Here is a 15,385-nt window from a genome sequence, read left to right on the forward strand (position 1 = left end):
CAAAGGTTAATATAAAAAAAGAACATTGATGAACTGTAATAAATGCATAACATTTTACTACATAATTAAGTACTTTAAATTTGAATAGTCTAATACAGAATATTTCCTAATACATAGAATTTGTACCAATTTTAATATTGAAATAATACTAAATTGGTGTAAAATTATTCTGCACTAAAATAAAATATTTAAAATATTAAACATGAAATTAGAATTTGACCTAAATATTAAAACCAAAATAATAATAAAAAAAACAGAAGACAGAAATCCTGAAGAAATTTTTTTTCTAACAAAATATATAATTAGATTATAATTAACATTTTTTTGACAGAGCAAAACCAAAATATGCATTAATATGATGTGACATTTTTTTCTAAAAAAAGATAAATAATTATTTTTTATTAATAAACTGGTCATATTTTATTCTTATTAATATATTAAGGATATAGTTTCTTTATCTTTTTTTTTTTGGAAAAAACAATATCCACTTAAAAAAAAGTAAATAACTAAGTTTTTTAATAAAATTGAATCTTTTCAAAACCACGTAATGAAATAACTTTTTCATATCAAACAAAATAACTGTATTTAAAAAATAGCTTTTCCAAGTAAAAAAAAAAAACGAAAATATAAATCGTTAAATTTATCCATTAAAGAACAATTATCTACTTATACAGTATCCCATATTTATAAATACAGTATATATTATTCAATTTAACCCCATTTATTTCGATACTGATGATTAGTCGGGTGAAATTTATTAATTCGGAGTATTCTTTCTTTTTTTTCTTTTAAATACAGTATATATTATGCAATTTATTTATTTATATATTTATTGGTAACGTATACTTCATTTTCTCCCCCCTACACTGTCTTACATCATCATCGTCATTAATAGATTTGTCTGTTTCAATTTTTCAAAGTTTCAATCACATTCACATCCAGTCTCAGCAGTCAGTGGTTACATAACATGTAAAATTGTAAACAAAAATCTGAATTTTCAAAAATCTATAAATTACACAGATAAGACTGAAACATATAACAAAAAAATACATTATATCTTATCAAAAACTTCCTTAAATACGACGTTTTCAGTCCTGGCAGCATCAACTAATCCTTCATCACAAAGTAAAATCTTAAGACCATTTCTATTCCTAACTCGGGAAAGAGCTACATAAAGCTGACCGTGAGAAAACACAGGACGACGCAAGAACAAACCGACTGTTGATAATGTCTAACCCTGGCTTTTATTGATTGTCATCACAAACGACAGAGAAATAGGAAATTGACGACGTTGGAATTTAAACGGTATAACCGTATCACTAGGAATCATATTCATTCTAGTGATAAAAACTTTATCTCCAACATTGCTACCAGAAACAATATCGGCACCGATCACATTTGTCCCTAGATCTCGCACAACAAGTCGAGTCCCATTACACAAACCCCCAGCCGGATCAATATTCCTCAACAAAATAATAGGCACGCCTATTTTCAACTTCAACAAATGATTAGGTAGACCAGAACACCTAATCTGATTCAAGAATTCAACAGTTATCCAATCAACATCAACATCAGAATAGGCATCACTACCACATATTGAATCAGCATTGATATAAATTTTCTCCTCACCGGGCAATAAGTCAACTATATAATTGTTTATCTCTTCAACATTGTCGACAGTCGGAGCGAGTATTGCCTTATCTTGGAAAAAGCTTGGATCACAAAAACTCTGAACCAAATTTGGATAGATTGTATTTACAATATCTTCCATTGGATTTTCCAAGACAGGAATGATTAGATCAGAAGGAATATCAACAAAAAGTTTATCGCTGACCACTGTTCCACATCGACCTTCACCGATTTGAAGTATCCAATCTGAAAACGACCTTAACTCCTGAGCAGTTGATTGTTCCGATCCGATTGCTAACCTCATATTTTTTGTCAATCGCAAAACTTCACAATATTTCCAAATGACAGAAGAATTTATGGAAGCCATGACAATCTCAGCACGTGAACCTTTTGGAATAACTGGCAAGACCTGCCTGAAATCACCACCCAGAACGACCACCTTCCCACCAAAAGGTAAATCTTTATTCCTATCAGAGACTGAAACCATTATATCACGTAATGTCCTATCAAGCGCTTCAAATGCTAATTTGTTAGTCATCGGTGCCTCATCCTAAATAATCAAATCAGCCAATCGAAATACCTCAGCTTTTGGACTGTCCTTCTTAATCCGGCAAACAGTGTCTTCAGTCAGGTCAACAGGAATATTGAACATAGAATGCGCCGTCTTATAACCAGGTAACAACAGAGAAGCAATACCACTAGAAGCAACATTTATAACAATCTTTTTCTCAGATCACAATCTAGATGACAAAACTCTGTATAAAAAAGTTTTTCCAGTGCCACCAAACCCGTACACAAAAAAGAATCCATCCCTCTTATTCGAAACACAGTCAACAATTTTATCGTAGACCACCCTCTGTTCTTCATTTAACTTTAAGATATTTGCATCGTGCTCATGAGACAAAGAAACAGTATCATACTGCAACTCACGCAGCAGCATCAAATTGCTAAATTGAGAGACTAAAGAGTTATTAGGAACCGGCATCCCAGCATAATTTCTCAATGATTTCCCATTACTCTGCAATAGTCTCTCAATCTCCAACAAACAAAACGTTTGTAACTCGTTCTGACTCATAGTTAGATCTACGTTTAACAATAATTAATAAATATTAGCACCATAATATAACTTCTCTACTATGTGCATGCGTGTGTGCCTACCTGTCTTGTAATAAATTCAGAACAAACAAAAATCTTACAAGGATATTGCAGCTCGTGTCTTCTGCGGTAAAGAATATCATCAGACAAATAAGTCTAAGTTTGCTCCCAAACTGACAGAGGTCTTCCCATGGAACCAGATAACAGCAACATCACAAAAAGCCTCGTTAGCTGTGCAGCTGACGCTAACTCGGCGACTTCCTTAATAGCAGAAACATACTCCTTATCATCTATCAAGAATCCCATGGCAGAACATGCCTCTTGAAATGTATCATAAGTAACACCATTCACGGTTCTTATACTTCGAAAGCTGGTACAACCTCTCTGCACATTCAAAAGCATCCGCATGTAGAAAAGTTTACCAGATGAGGGATGAGCAAAACTCAATCTTCCAATTGAGAATCCCCTCTGTCTTGGCTTCCACTCCCTGATCCTCAAACAATAGACAAATTTGCCTGGATATTCAACATATGTTAGAGACCGCCCCTCCGAGAACCGCCTGTTGGCCATCATCCAACTTGTAAACATCGTCAGCAAATCTTTGTTGCGCAAGTAAATATGAGTAGTGATATCAGCATCATCGAATACAACATGTTGCTGGTTGGGCAAGTGAAAAGTCAACCTCTGTACCGACGGCCATCTTTGATGAATATCGTAAGCAAAAATTCTCCACATGGATTCAGACGGTGACAAATAACGACAATCGTAATACTGTTTGATCTCATCAACCACCTGAGAAGATTCACCAACATCATATCTTTCTCCAACAGTTGCGGTCACCCGATCCGGACCCTTGTTAACATACTTAAATAGATACTTGATGACGTTTGACTTGTTACAGAACTCGAGATTTATGTGAGCTTGATATTTCATTAACAACAGTGGATTATATGGCACAACAAATCTATTGTCGATATCAACATCATTGATCTTCACTGTGACACCCATATTACGACGTCTATATATTGGATAGCCATCTTCATCAAAGCTCGTTTGGTCAACGAATCTTTTCGGATAAAATTTTGAACACTTACCATCTTTCATGCAAGGAGAACTCGGTCTAAGTCGACCACAGAGACCATGGATCATGTACTTGGTGACGACATTATAAAGAGATGGAAATTTCTGGGGATTGGGTAGCTCGGCACATATGAATTCATTAACAATTTCAACACTTTGTAAGTTGCTTTCCCCGTTAAGCCAGAGTAACATGTGTGCATGTGGTAGACCTCTTTTTTGGAACTCAATAGTATACATACCTAAAAAATACAAAAAACATCCTGAAGAAGCCAGACAACTACATGTCCGAAGATGACTGAAAGAAATTGAAATGCTAAGCGAGAAGAGAACTTACCTGCATTAAGTGGACCAAAAAACACACCTTCCTTGAGATCACTAAGGAGGCACTTCAACTTGGCATGAAAGACACGACAAGAGATATCAGGACGATCAGCGATCGGAATTCGCTCTCGCTCCGTGAACCGCTAAAACTCAGGCCAATTTGGATTACACGTAATAGTGAGGAATAAATCTGGATACTCAAAATGTTTGCAAATTGCCATGGCATCCTGACAACGGTTAAACATATAACGTCTACCACCAGTGAAGGAGGAAGGCAAAATGATTCGTGTCCCAATTGAAGAAGCCTCGTCATCGCCACGACGCATAGCCTCCTCTATTCCTTGAAGGACTTCTCCTCTAATTGTACTTTGCTTCATTCTAATCTCATACAACCTCTGAGATTCAATCATGGTGAAACAATCAACAACAGATTGTTGAAACAACCGCCTACACTTGTGAATAATTCCATCTTCATGCTCCCTAATCTGGAGACGAAAACATATGAATTCCCTGAGGGAAACTCTTGTTCTCCTTCCAGGAACATATCCAAGCTGTTGACCACGATAACCAATGTTCAGCTGATAACCATTCTCGCCATATGGAAACAACAGAGGATACTGTAAGGGCCAATACAGAACATGAGTTTCATATATACGTTGCAACCGACCACCAGTAGATCGAACAATAATGTCACGACCATGGTCCGACGAATCAAAATCTCCAACAATCAAAGCAGCAACTTCATCGCAAGAGGGAGAGCTGTACATTCTTCGATCAACATTCCGTTGCGAATACAACTCCAATGAGAAAATATCAGATGGGTGACACTCATAGAATTCTCTAACTCTTCAAAAAGACTGTGCTATGACATTATGAGTATCGATCATTTGCAACAACTCAGTTATCAATTCTTTATCTATCTCAGATGTTTGCCTAAAACAAAAATATATTAACCACAGAAAATATATTTAAAAACCACACAGAATACAATTGTAACATATTTTGATATTAAAAATCTTTTATTAGCAAAAAATAACTAATAGCATATTATAACAAGAACAAAACACAGTATAACTATGAAGTCACAACTATAAACCTATTTTCCAATACAGATAACAATAAAACATCAGGAAAATTCAACAAAAAACACTATACAACAAAGTTTCAAACACACATACCCGAAAATTCGCTGCCTATGCATTATCTCATGCTGAGTGTCGTATACGTATAACTGCAAAAATTTAGGCTTCTCATCAGCATCTGGGAGCAAACTTCCCATCATTCACTGAATCCAATACCTTACCGCCAAGAGACGTGAAGGCAAACATACTGTTATAAGATCGAATATTTTTTTGGAAGTACAAACTCTTGCTATCATGTCCATTGATCAAATCATATAAGAGATCTGGGGGCTTTTGGAGATAAGGTAACTGAATTTTTCCCTTTGAGCAACAAACAGTAAAAATAGGACGATTAACTGTAGAATCTCTTTCAACACGTTCTAATAACCAGAAACACGTGCCACAAATTGAACATTCATAGTTAGGGTCACCAACATCAAGGCAACCTGGTAGACATAAAATCGAGAAAAATATACACAACAATAAAAGAACCTCATGTGAATAAACCATTAGCATAAAGATATTATATAGACTAAATACTTGACTCATTTGAATCTTGTGAGGAGAATATATCACAAAATACTATTTTTATTTTACACTAACTGAATAACATCTCATGACATAATCACAGTCGGATGTTTTAACACTAAATAAATAAGCAATCTATTTTACTATTCTTTAATAATATATGATTTAAGAAAGAACAGAGGATGATCAATAACAGAACCAACTTGACTGAATGAATTTATCGAAGGATCATATATTTCTGATTGGTCTATATCATCCATTTTGATTTAAAATAAGACAAACTTATGTAAATATATATTCAAAAACCAAATATAAAAAACAAAATATTCATGTAATAAAAAATTAATTAATTATCTAATAATGAACATGTAAGGTAAACATTACAAATATAATAAACTATGAAAATGTATAAAAATTAAACATTCATTTATCAACTAAGTAAATATAAATAAATTTAAATGCATACTCATGAACAATTTCATTTTTGTTAACATTAGAATAGACTTTGTTTTATTATTTTAATCAATGATACTAACTACGAACGTCCAAATTAAATAATCTAAATTACTATTAAAATCAATCTGTATTTTGTTAGACACTAATGGCTCAATCGGTCCTAAGAATTTTCTAACATTTTAGAACAAGTGCATATATTGTTGTTTTTAACTTTAATTCAGTCATTGCACAATTTTTTCTCTTAATTGGCTACCAAGGCTTTCTTTTTCTCTTACTTCAATCCATGCATCATATTATTTATTGTAAATAGCTCGCCATACAATTCACCAAATCACTATCGACAAAGGCATAATTGAAGAAATTGAAAAAAAATAATTTCTAACAAAGAGAACTAAAAGAAAAAATAATTATATGGAACTGATAGAAGATTTGCAAAAATTAAAAGAATGGACAAATTAATTAAACATTTTTTTTAATGTAGAACTACTGATTACGACATAAAACCATAGCTATAAGAATCGGACCGGATCTACCGGTTCGGCCGGAAAATCGATAATCCATTCGAACTGGTAGTCTAGCTGGGTCAGGTTTAGGTTTGAACCAAGGAACAATGTGAACCGCTTAAAACCGGCCAGTTCTTCAAAAAGCGGACAAACCAGCCAATTCGATCAGGCCAGTCCTATGGTGCTAACAACAAATGCAACTCTTGGGTCATCCAGTAGCATTTGAATATTGGATCGAATATTAAAAAATGCTTGCAATGGGTATTGAACCCAATTGTGCTTGCTAGGAAAGCATAAGGGATACCACCAACCTGGTGTGTTAAGAATAGACTTAATTGTCACTTTATTCATTTTTTTACTATTTTATATATTTTATTGACGTACAACTGGTTCTATCGATTCAACCAACGACTCATCGGTTGAACCGGTGAACAAGTGACACAGTAACCTGACTGGTTTGATAACCAATACAATTATGAGAACTACACATAAAACTAAGAAACTTTCAAGAAATACCTTTGGTCTATTATTTAGCTAAAAAAGTTAACTAATTAACTAATTACGTTGTTCCAATCACATAACCAACAAACTTTTAATATTGTTGAAGACAAAAATAAACTATAATTAAACAATTTAATAACCTCTACTCCTTGTGTATCTTTGAAAGAACTATATAAATTAAACCTATCTACTGATCTAAACGATTCAATAAAGAATTTTATAATGGTATTAATTATGTTTACCACATACGATAGCTAATCAGGCTTACAGTAGCTAATCTAATTACTTTCAATAACTGTGCGCTTTGAATCAATTATTAAGTACTTCAATAACTTTCAGCCATGTAAACAACAACAACAACTAAACAATTTCACGATTACATTACCTAATTTAATAACAACTTATCACAATTTAGGGTTATTATAATTACCTTACATCACATTTGATTCTACAAATATTAATTGAGCTGTCAAATTAAAAGAGACCCAGTACAGAAATCTAGACATATATTTAATTAGAAATTCTCTGGGCTACTAATAGTTAAAATAACCTTTTTAGGTGTAACAGCATAAAAAAATAATAATAAATGACTTAAATACATTTGCTATTACATATAAACCAAAGAAACTTAAAATATAATTTAACAGAAAAGAAACGAACTGGGATAAAATACTTAAATATATTATTATACCTGACAAAATAAGATGTGAACTCTGATTAACATTCTGGGACACCTCAAATAAATTTTCTAAAACATAAGAAGAAATAGAGACATTGAAAACATATAAAATAAGAAAATAGATTATTAGAAACACAAAGATTAAATACAAAAATATAAAGAGAGCAATAAAAATTACCCATATAATCATTCAAAGAGAGAACAGGCATCGAGGAATCAAGGACCTCTAAAGCATTACAAAACAAAACAAAAAAATTACAAACAGTCGCATATATATCAAATCACTAAAAATTGGAGTATAAACCACTAAAAATATCATGAAACTCAATTCAGAACTGACCTCTTGAATTTCGATGATGAATTTGTGTTCGCTTTCTTTTCAAACAATTTCGCCTATACTCTCTAGCACGAACTGAGTTATGAGACATATTTGTTACTCGTACTAAATAGGAAAAAAGGTTGAAACATGAAAAGCAAGGAGTAACCCTAATTAATTGAAAAGAGAGATGCACATCGTTAAGATCCTATAAGCAATAAATGAAAAAAAAAGGGGGGGAAGAGGATGGAAATGGATGGGGGCAAAAGATGTGAAACACACCAACAAAAAACTCATATAACCATGCACAAATTTTGATAACAAACAAAATGAAGGAAATAAAGTATTATAATGAACAACAATAACTAATGGACATCAACATCAACATGAAAAGATAAAATTGTACAACAATAAACAAATACAAAATAAAAACTGCTGCATTTCATTCAAATTTCACTGATAGTGATCTACACAAATACATATGGCTATCTCCCCTATGATAAGGAGGATTCCAACATCTAACTACATATCCTAGTATGTAACCTAAAGAGGCTACAACATTCAAAATGTGTCCAATCCCTAGCAAAGTCACTATTACAAAAGGAGGAGTTGAGAATAGACATACTTGGCACATTACCCGAGCCATCACAAAAGCAAAACCCCTATATCTGACAATCCTATTTTTTGGACACAATCCAAAAAAGTCAAATCAAAATACCATCCAGCCAGCATGATTACATGTCCATCTATTTGGAATCAGAAGCCTTCCTAAATACTTATATATAAACTATATAAGACACATACACCTAGACACAGCAGCTCAATTCCACACCTTCAATCAAACTCCATTAACCTTGGCAACCTTGAACCCACGCCCATCTGCATCAACAGCAGCCTCTTCAAATTTAGGATTCAAATTCCTCTTACTCTTGGAGGTGAAAACATGATTTTCATGGGTAAGCTTCTCTCCATTTTGAGAAGGTGCTTCAAGAACATGGGACATCAGATCCTATGACAGAAATTAAAAAAACTTATGAATCTCACTCAAGAATGCAAAATACAATTAGAAACAGCAGACAAAAGAATGAGAAAAAAAATATTATACATCAGCACCTGAGTTTCTTTTTCTGTTGAGCTAAGCAATATATCCAGTTCAGCAGAAAGATCATCACTAAAAGTATCATTGCTGGGAGTTTTCTCTTCTTTTCCATGCTCACCATCAATTAAGCCAACAAACTCAGTCCTCCCGGAAACAACAGGCTATTTTTCAGCCAAAAAATCTATAAGAACAGGGGATTTATACAAAATCTCAGAACACTCACCATCATGTTTCTCACTTTTGATAAAACTATCCAAAGACTCCTTCTTAATACCCACATCCGCTTTTCCACGAGGAACAGATTTGTGTAAATCATGCTCCTATTCATATGCCATAAGAGTTTAAAAATACATAAGACCATAACAGAAATTGACCACAGCACAATAAAGAAACAAAAAATATGAAATTAATGATGAATTAACAGGATCTAAAAACATTTGTATGTATATCTAACCTTTTTTGGAGTAGACTCATCATCAGCTTCATAATTGGGAAGTTCAAACATCGCAATAATGGTGGAATCATCACAAATTCTCCTAACTCGGAAAGTCCCATAAAATGTATCATGTGGGACACCTTTGGTATCAACCTTGAGCAGCAACTTCTTTCCAATGAGCCCTTGGAATATGGGAGGATAAGTATCCCCACATATAAGCTATTTTGAAAGCAACACATAAGAAATATAGAGTTTGAATAAGAAACATGCCATCCCATAAAATGAACAATGCATGAAAGAAAACTAACAACACACACTTGCATCTCTTTGAACCTCAGTAAACAAGTCAGCACATGATTTCTTAAGCAAATAAGAAGCCTCACGATCAAAGAGAAGGAAAATACCCTCCCCAATATGATCTTCAACTGTTACTTTAATTTTAAATCTGCAGAGAGAAAAAAAAAGGGGGAACACAATCATTCAAATACATAATACCAAGAAACCTTATTTTTATAAACAATCCACTCTACAAAATGAAAACACATTTTCAAAATAAATTATGACCTTGGAGTGACATTGGTTATGTGCTTCAAACAAAAATCACAGTAATAGGCACCATTTTGAGGATAGATACCCTTTCCACACACACAAGCAGAATACCACCAACCTCCATCCTCAACAATACCTTGGATTGCACCAAAAATGATAAAAGAACCCTCCTATCCAATGGGCATTTCAAAGTTAATTAACAACATGAATGTAAAAACAGATCTGGAAATCCTTGTTTGATTTTCTTTTTTGCTCATTTGTGTATAAAACAAGCAGAAACACAACTAACTCAAAAGAAGACAACCTGATTGTTATCTTGAAGCTCTTCAATAGTGCATTTTCTAGTTAAATGCATGAAATCATCTTCCAAGGAGAGAACTTTACCCTCATTTGCAATAAACAGTGGCTGGGTACCACTGACACCTTGCTCAATCATACTAAAAAAAATTAATGCAAATGGTTGTACTTGTTACTCCAGATTGCTTGTAAATAAAAAATACAATAAACATCAACAAAATAAAGCATCCTAACCTCTGCCTGAATTCAACAACTTCAGGAATATCATGATTAAATAACATTTGAGTGGCATACATCACGTTTTGAAGACCTACTTGACCTACACAGAAACAAAGAAAGAGTCTAGCAAAACCTTATTGGAGACAACACCTAGAGCAGCCATGAGATGTACAGGAAAAAAAACAACAACATACCCCTAAAGAACTTGACTTTTGCAAGTTGAATAACTACAACAGGCTGCTCCACATACCCAGAGGCAAGGAAATAATTTACTTGATTAACATAATCCCCAAACAATGCACATCACACTGTAAGACTGAAACTCAAAAGATGACAAAGAATCAAACAGAAAATAAGCAAAAAAGATAATTAAAAGATAAAGAGAAAGCACCAGAAATGACTTAATGAACATACTCTTTTGAAGTTAATTCCAATGCAATCATTTTCACAATTTTTCCCTCTTTTGCATATTCTTTCTCTTCTCCGACTGAAGTTAAAAGACCAATGACATCTATTCAAAATAAACACAACCTATTAAGTACTCAAAGGACTTGTTTAAAAAACTTCAAAAATAGAACAGCATGAAGATATACACACCAACTAAGAAATCATAATCTTGGATCATGTTCAGCAGCTCAGAAAAAGAAAACATGTTGAAACAAGTCTTAGGGATAACATCTTTATCAACAGCTACAACAGTGGTTCGGTGAAGGAAAACCAATTTGAATTCATGAGAAGTTGCTCTATAACTACCATGATTTGACACAACACTAAAATATGCCATTCTATAAACTTGTCCTTCAACTATATGATCCCTAAACCTATTAAGGAGTGGTTTCTTGACTGTAGCTTGAATTTTTCCACACTAGAAATGGAACAAAAGAACAAATCAGATTAATGAAACACATAATTTAAAGTTGAAAACTTAAAAACAGCAAGTAAGACTATATTTAAAAGAGAAGCTAATAGGGGCTAACATGCTCATCAAGGAGAATCATCTCCATTGAGTTAGGAACCTCATGGTTACCAAAAGAGGGTACAACCCAAAGCCTTAGAACCCTAACTTTCATCCTCCAAGCCTCTCTAGGAGGATGCATCTTAGAAATCATATCAAATGGTGGAGGCATTGCAGTAAAAAGAAAGGAGATAAAGAGACTTGATGAAATAGATCAAAATGTAAACAGTAAACTTCTGAAATAAATATAGCTTAGGAGCAAATACAACAAATCAGAATGTTTGTGCATTCAATGTGCTTCACCAACCATCCTTTTATAGAAAAAATCCAGGACACAATCTCACCTTTCTGAATTCAAATCAAATTGAGGAGGGAAATGGAGGGTAGTGGAGTTGAATAACCAAATTTTTCATTTAATGAGGAAGAAGAAATGAATCAATTGATATCAATCACATCACCACTAACCAAATAGGTTAGATAGAAAGCCCATACCATGATAGGCATTCCCACATTCTCACCCCCATTTAATGGAACATAGACAACTAATCATAGCAGCAAAAGCTGAAACAACACAAAAACAGGAAAAATAAGTGATACTTTCGAGAAATAATAAAATAGGTAGTCACCAACTACCCTGAACAATGATTCTAGTGATGGCAATTACAGTTGGTAAATGTCTTAGGTAGGGATACATTGGAAAAAGCAGCTAAATAGGAACAAAAGTATAAACAAACATGAATAAAAATCTGTCAATCACATCAACATTCATGAAATGGATGATAATGAAACCTCATACCTTCATAATTATTGAAAATTTCCAATTTCCAATAAAGAATATATATATATATATATGTGTGTGTGTGTGTGTGTGTGTGTGTGTGTGTGTATATATAGCACAACCGTATTATGTGTGGAAAACACTTTTTCATGGGAACAGCAGCTGCTGGATACTTTTTTCTTTGGCTAACGACATGTGGTAGTTAGACAAACAATAACATGAACCCATTCTACTTGCACAAGCCCATTCTTTTCTCAATGAACCTCTTAACTTGAGGACAAAGAGGTGTATCTCCATCCAACAGCTGAGATATGAAACACATTTAACACTTCCTTTGTGAATGACATCTCAAATTTAGCAGAAAAACCGCATCTCTTTTCAAGAGGTGAAATACAAAACAATTTTTACATAAATAAATAATTAAAAAAATAGACAATGAAATTGAATTCAATAACCAAATCTTTTATTCAATCAGAAAAAAACTATTAATCAATTCATATCAATCACATCAACACTCACCAAATAGGTTAGATAGAAAGCTCATACCTTGATACGGATTCCCACATTATCATCTCCATTCAATGGCATAGAGACAACTAATCATAGGAGCAAAACCTGAACCAACACAAAAACAGTAAAAAAAAGTCAAACTTTCAAGAAAGCAAGAAATAGGGATCAGAAATTGATATATGAGACCACAACTACTACAGTAAACCCACACCTCATAAGACCATAGGGAAGGCGGTAATCATATACCCCAAACAATGATTCTACTCATGACAATGAGAATTGGTATAAATTGGTTAGATAAGGATACATTCAAAACATTAGATGAGTGGGAAAAAAAAGTATAGACAAACATGAGTAAAAATCTCTCAATGACATAAACATTCATGTAAGGGATGAGATTGAAACCTCATACGTTGATAATGATTCCCAAATTTCGAATTATCAAATGAAGAATATACATTACAACCTTATTATGTATCCATACCACATTTTCATGCGAATACTACATCAAACATACATAAGGGGACATGTTTGTGTATACAGAAAACAGTTTAAAAACTCAAGGGATTTCTTGAACATACAGAAACTAAGAAATTTTAAAAGATATTCATGAAAAAAACAAAACACATGCAACAAACAATATAACAGGTAACAAAATGGAGATCTGATAATGAGTTCAAACTAAAAGTTAACACCAACTCCCAAAAATTGTAACCAAGAAGATAAACCCACAAAAGAATTGAATAACCAAATCTTTCATTTAATGAGGAAGAAGCTATGAACCAATTCAAATCAATCACATCACCACTCACCAAATACGTTAGACAGAAAGCCCATACCTTGATAGCCATTCCCACATTCTCATCAACATTCAATAGCACATAGACAACTAATCATAGCAGTAAAAGCTGAACTAACACAAAAAAGGCAAAATAACTGAACCTTTTGAGAAATCTAAAAATAGGGACAAAAAATTGAGATATCACACCTCACCTACTACAATCCAGCTACATGTCACTAGACCACATGGAAGGCAGTCACCAACTACCCCAAACAATGATTCTAGCGATGGCAATCAGAGTTGGTAAATGTGTTAGGTAGGGATACATTCAAAGCAGCAGATAATACGGAACAAAAGCACACACAAACATGAATAAAAATCAGTCAATCACATCAACATTCATGAAAAGCATGAGACTGAAACCTCATACCTTGATAATGATTCCAAAATTTCCCATTTCCAATAAAAAATATATAGCACAATCTTATTAGGTGTGGAGAACACAGTTTCATGGGAAGACCAACTGCTAGATACTTTTTTCTTTGGCTAAACACATGTGCTAGTTAGAAAAAGAACACCATGAAGCCATTTTACAGGCAGAAGGGCATTCTTTTCTGAATTAACCTCTTAACTTGGGGACAAGGAGGTATATATCCATCCAACAGCTGAAATATAAACAAATTTAACACAATCAACAGAATTTTTACATAAATAATAAAAAAAACTGACAATGCAATTGACTTGAGAAAAATAATCTTTCATTCAATGAGGAAGATGCTATGAATCAATTCATATCAATCACATCAATAGTCACCAAATGGGTTAAATAGAAAGCCCATACCTTGATAGGCATTCTCACATTCTGATCTCCATTCAATGGCATAGAGACAACTAATAATAGGAGCAAAAGATGAACCAACACAAAAACACAGAAAACAAGTGAAACTTTCAATAAATCAAGAAATATGGACCAGAAATTGAGATATGAGACCATACCAACTACAGTGCATCTACACGCCATAAGACCATAGGCAAGGCAGTAATCAAGAACCCAAACAATGATTATACCCATGACTATAACAGTTGGCAAATATGTTAGGTAAGGATACATTGAAAACAGCAGATGGGTGGAAAAAAAATATATACAAACATGAGTAAAAATCTATCAATGACATCAACATTCAAGAAACGGATGAGATTGAATGTAGAGAAATTAAAAAATTAAAAATATATTAATGAAAAACACAACACACATGCTACAAAGAAGTGAACAGGTAACAAAAGCACATCTGATAATGAGTTCAAAATGAAAGTTAACAGCAAATCCCAAAAAATGTAACCAAGTACATGAACCCACAAAAAAAAAAACGAAATCAGAAACACAATTTACAAATTAGAAATTTCACAAACCCTAAACATAACATGTGCGTTAAACATCGAAAAAATACCCAAAACAATCACAAATTGGAACATTAGGAATTTCACAAACCCTAGAGAATAAAATGTCCCTTAACCATATAACAGATACCAAA

At 33.3% G+C, this 15,385-nt stretch overlaps 4 protein-coding genes across 4 annotated transcripts; all 4 read right to left on the reverse strand.

Moving 5' to 3' along the window:
* Positions 1-1,231: 1,231 nt before the first annotated feature.
* On the reverse strand, positions 1,232-2,167 carry LOC130975808 (uncharacterized). Its single transcript, XM_057900541.1, has one exon. The coding sequence runs from the start codon at positions 2,165-2,167 to the stop codon at positions 1,232-1,234; it is 936 nt and encodes a 311-aa protein (XP_057756524.1).
* A 12-nt stretch (positions 2,168-2,179) lies between these two features.
* LOC130975810 (uncharacterized) lies at positions 2,180-2,704 on the reverse strand. Its single transcript, XM_057900542.1, has 2 exons — positions 2,418-2,704; positions 2,180-2,327 (listed from the first exon to the last, which is right to left on the reverse strand). Exons 1-2 carry the CDS (start codon positions 2,702-2,704, stop codon positions 2,180-2,182), a joined length of 435 nt encoding a protein of 144 aa, XP_057756525.1.
* A 176-nt stretch (positions 2,705-2,880) lies between these two features.
* On the reverse strand, positions 2,881-4,892 carry LOC130975811 (uncharacterized). The gene is made up of 3 exons (XM_057900543.1): positions 4,344-4,892; positions 4,139-4,268; positions 2,881-4,043 (listed from the first exon to the last, which is right to left on the reverse strand). Exons 1-3 carry the CDS (start codon positions 4,890-4,892, stop codon positions 2,881-2,883), a joined length of 1,842 nt encoding a protein of 613 aa, XP_057756526.1.
* Positions 4,893-9,067: 4,175 nt separating this feature from the next.
* Positions 9,068-11,956, reverse strand: LOC130975812 (replication protein A 70 kDa DNA-binding subunit C-like). Its single transcript, XM_057900544.1, has 12 exons — positions 11,807-11,956; positions 11,427-11,694; positions 11,244-11,340; positions 11,139-11,145; positions 11,024-11,066; positions 10,845-10,929; positions 10,618-10,750; positions 10,329-10,483; positions 10,098-10,209; positions 9,783-9,983; positions 9,343-9,489; positions 9,068-9,238 (listed from the first exon to the last, which is right to left on the reverse strand). Exons 1-12 carry the CDS (start codon positions 11,954-11,956, stop codon positions 9,068-9,070), a joined length of 1,569 nt encoding a protein of 522 aa, XP_057756527.1.
* Positions 11,957-15,385: the final 3,429 nt, after the last annotated feature.

The sequence above is a fragment of the Arachis stenosperma genome, chromosome 4, assembly GCF_014773155.1.
Source record: "Arachis stenosperma cultivar V10309 chromosome 4, arast.V10309.gnm1.PFL2, whole genome shotgun sequence".
Taxonomy (NCBI): Eukaryota; Viridiplantae; Streptophyta; class Magnoliopsida; order Fabales; family Fabaceae; genus Arachis; species Arachis stenosperma.

Bases quoted from the DNA above. Each gene is read 5' to 3' on its own strand.
- LOC130975808 (XM_057900541.1), bottom strand. From the start codon at position 2,167: ATGACTAACAAATTAGCATTTGAAGCGCTTGATAGGACATTACGTGAT.
- LOC130975810 (XM_057900542.1), bottom strand. From the start codon at position 2,704: ATGAGTCAGAACGAGTTACAAACGTTTTGTTTGTTGGAGATTGAGAGA. The intron at 2,328-2,417 runs GTTTGGTGGCAC...TGTTGCTTCTAG, and splicing joins GGATTCTTTTTTGTGTACGG to TGGTATTGCTTCTCTGTTGT.
- LOC130975811 (XM_057900543.1), bottom strand. From the start codon at position 4,892: ATGTACAGCTCTCCCTCTTGCGATGAAGTTGCTGCTTTGATTGTTGGA. The intron at 4,269-4,343 runs GCAATTTGCAAA...CCTGAGTTTTAG, and splicing joins ACCGTTGTCAGGATGCCATG to CGGTTCACGGAGCGAGAGCG. The intron at 4,044-4,138 runs GTAAGTTCTCTT...TGTATTTTTTAG, and splicing joins TTTTGGTCCACTTAATGCAG to GTATGTATACTATTGAGTTC.
- LOC130975812 (XM_057900544.1), bottom strand. From the start codon at position 11,956: ATGCCTCCACCATTTGATATGATTTCTAAGATGCATCCTCCTAGAGAG. The intron at 10,751-10,844 runs GTTAGGATGCTT...AATTTTTTTTAG, and splicing joins GTTGTTGAATTCAGGCAGAG to TATGATTGAGCAAGGTGTCA. The intron at 9,239-9,342 runs GTGCTGATGTAT...TTTCTGTCATAG, and splicing joins CAACAGAAAAAGAAACTCAG to GATCTGATGTCCCATGTTCT.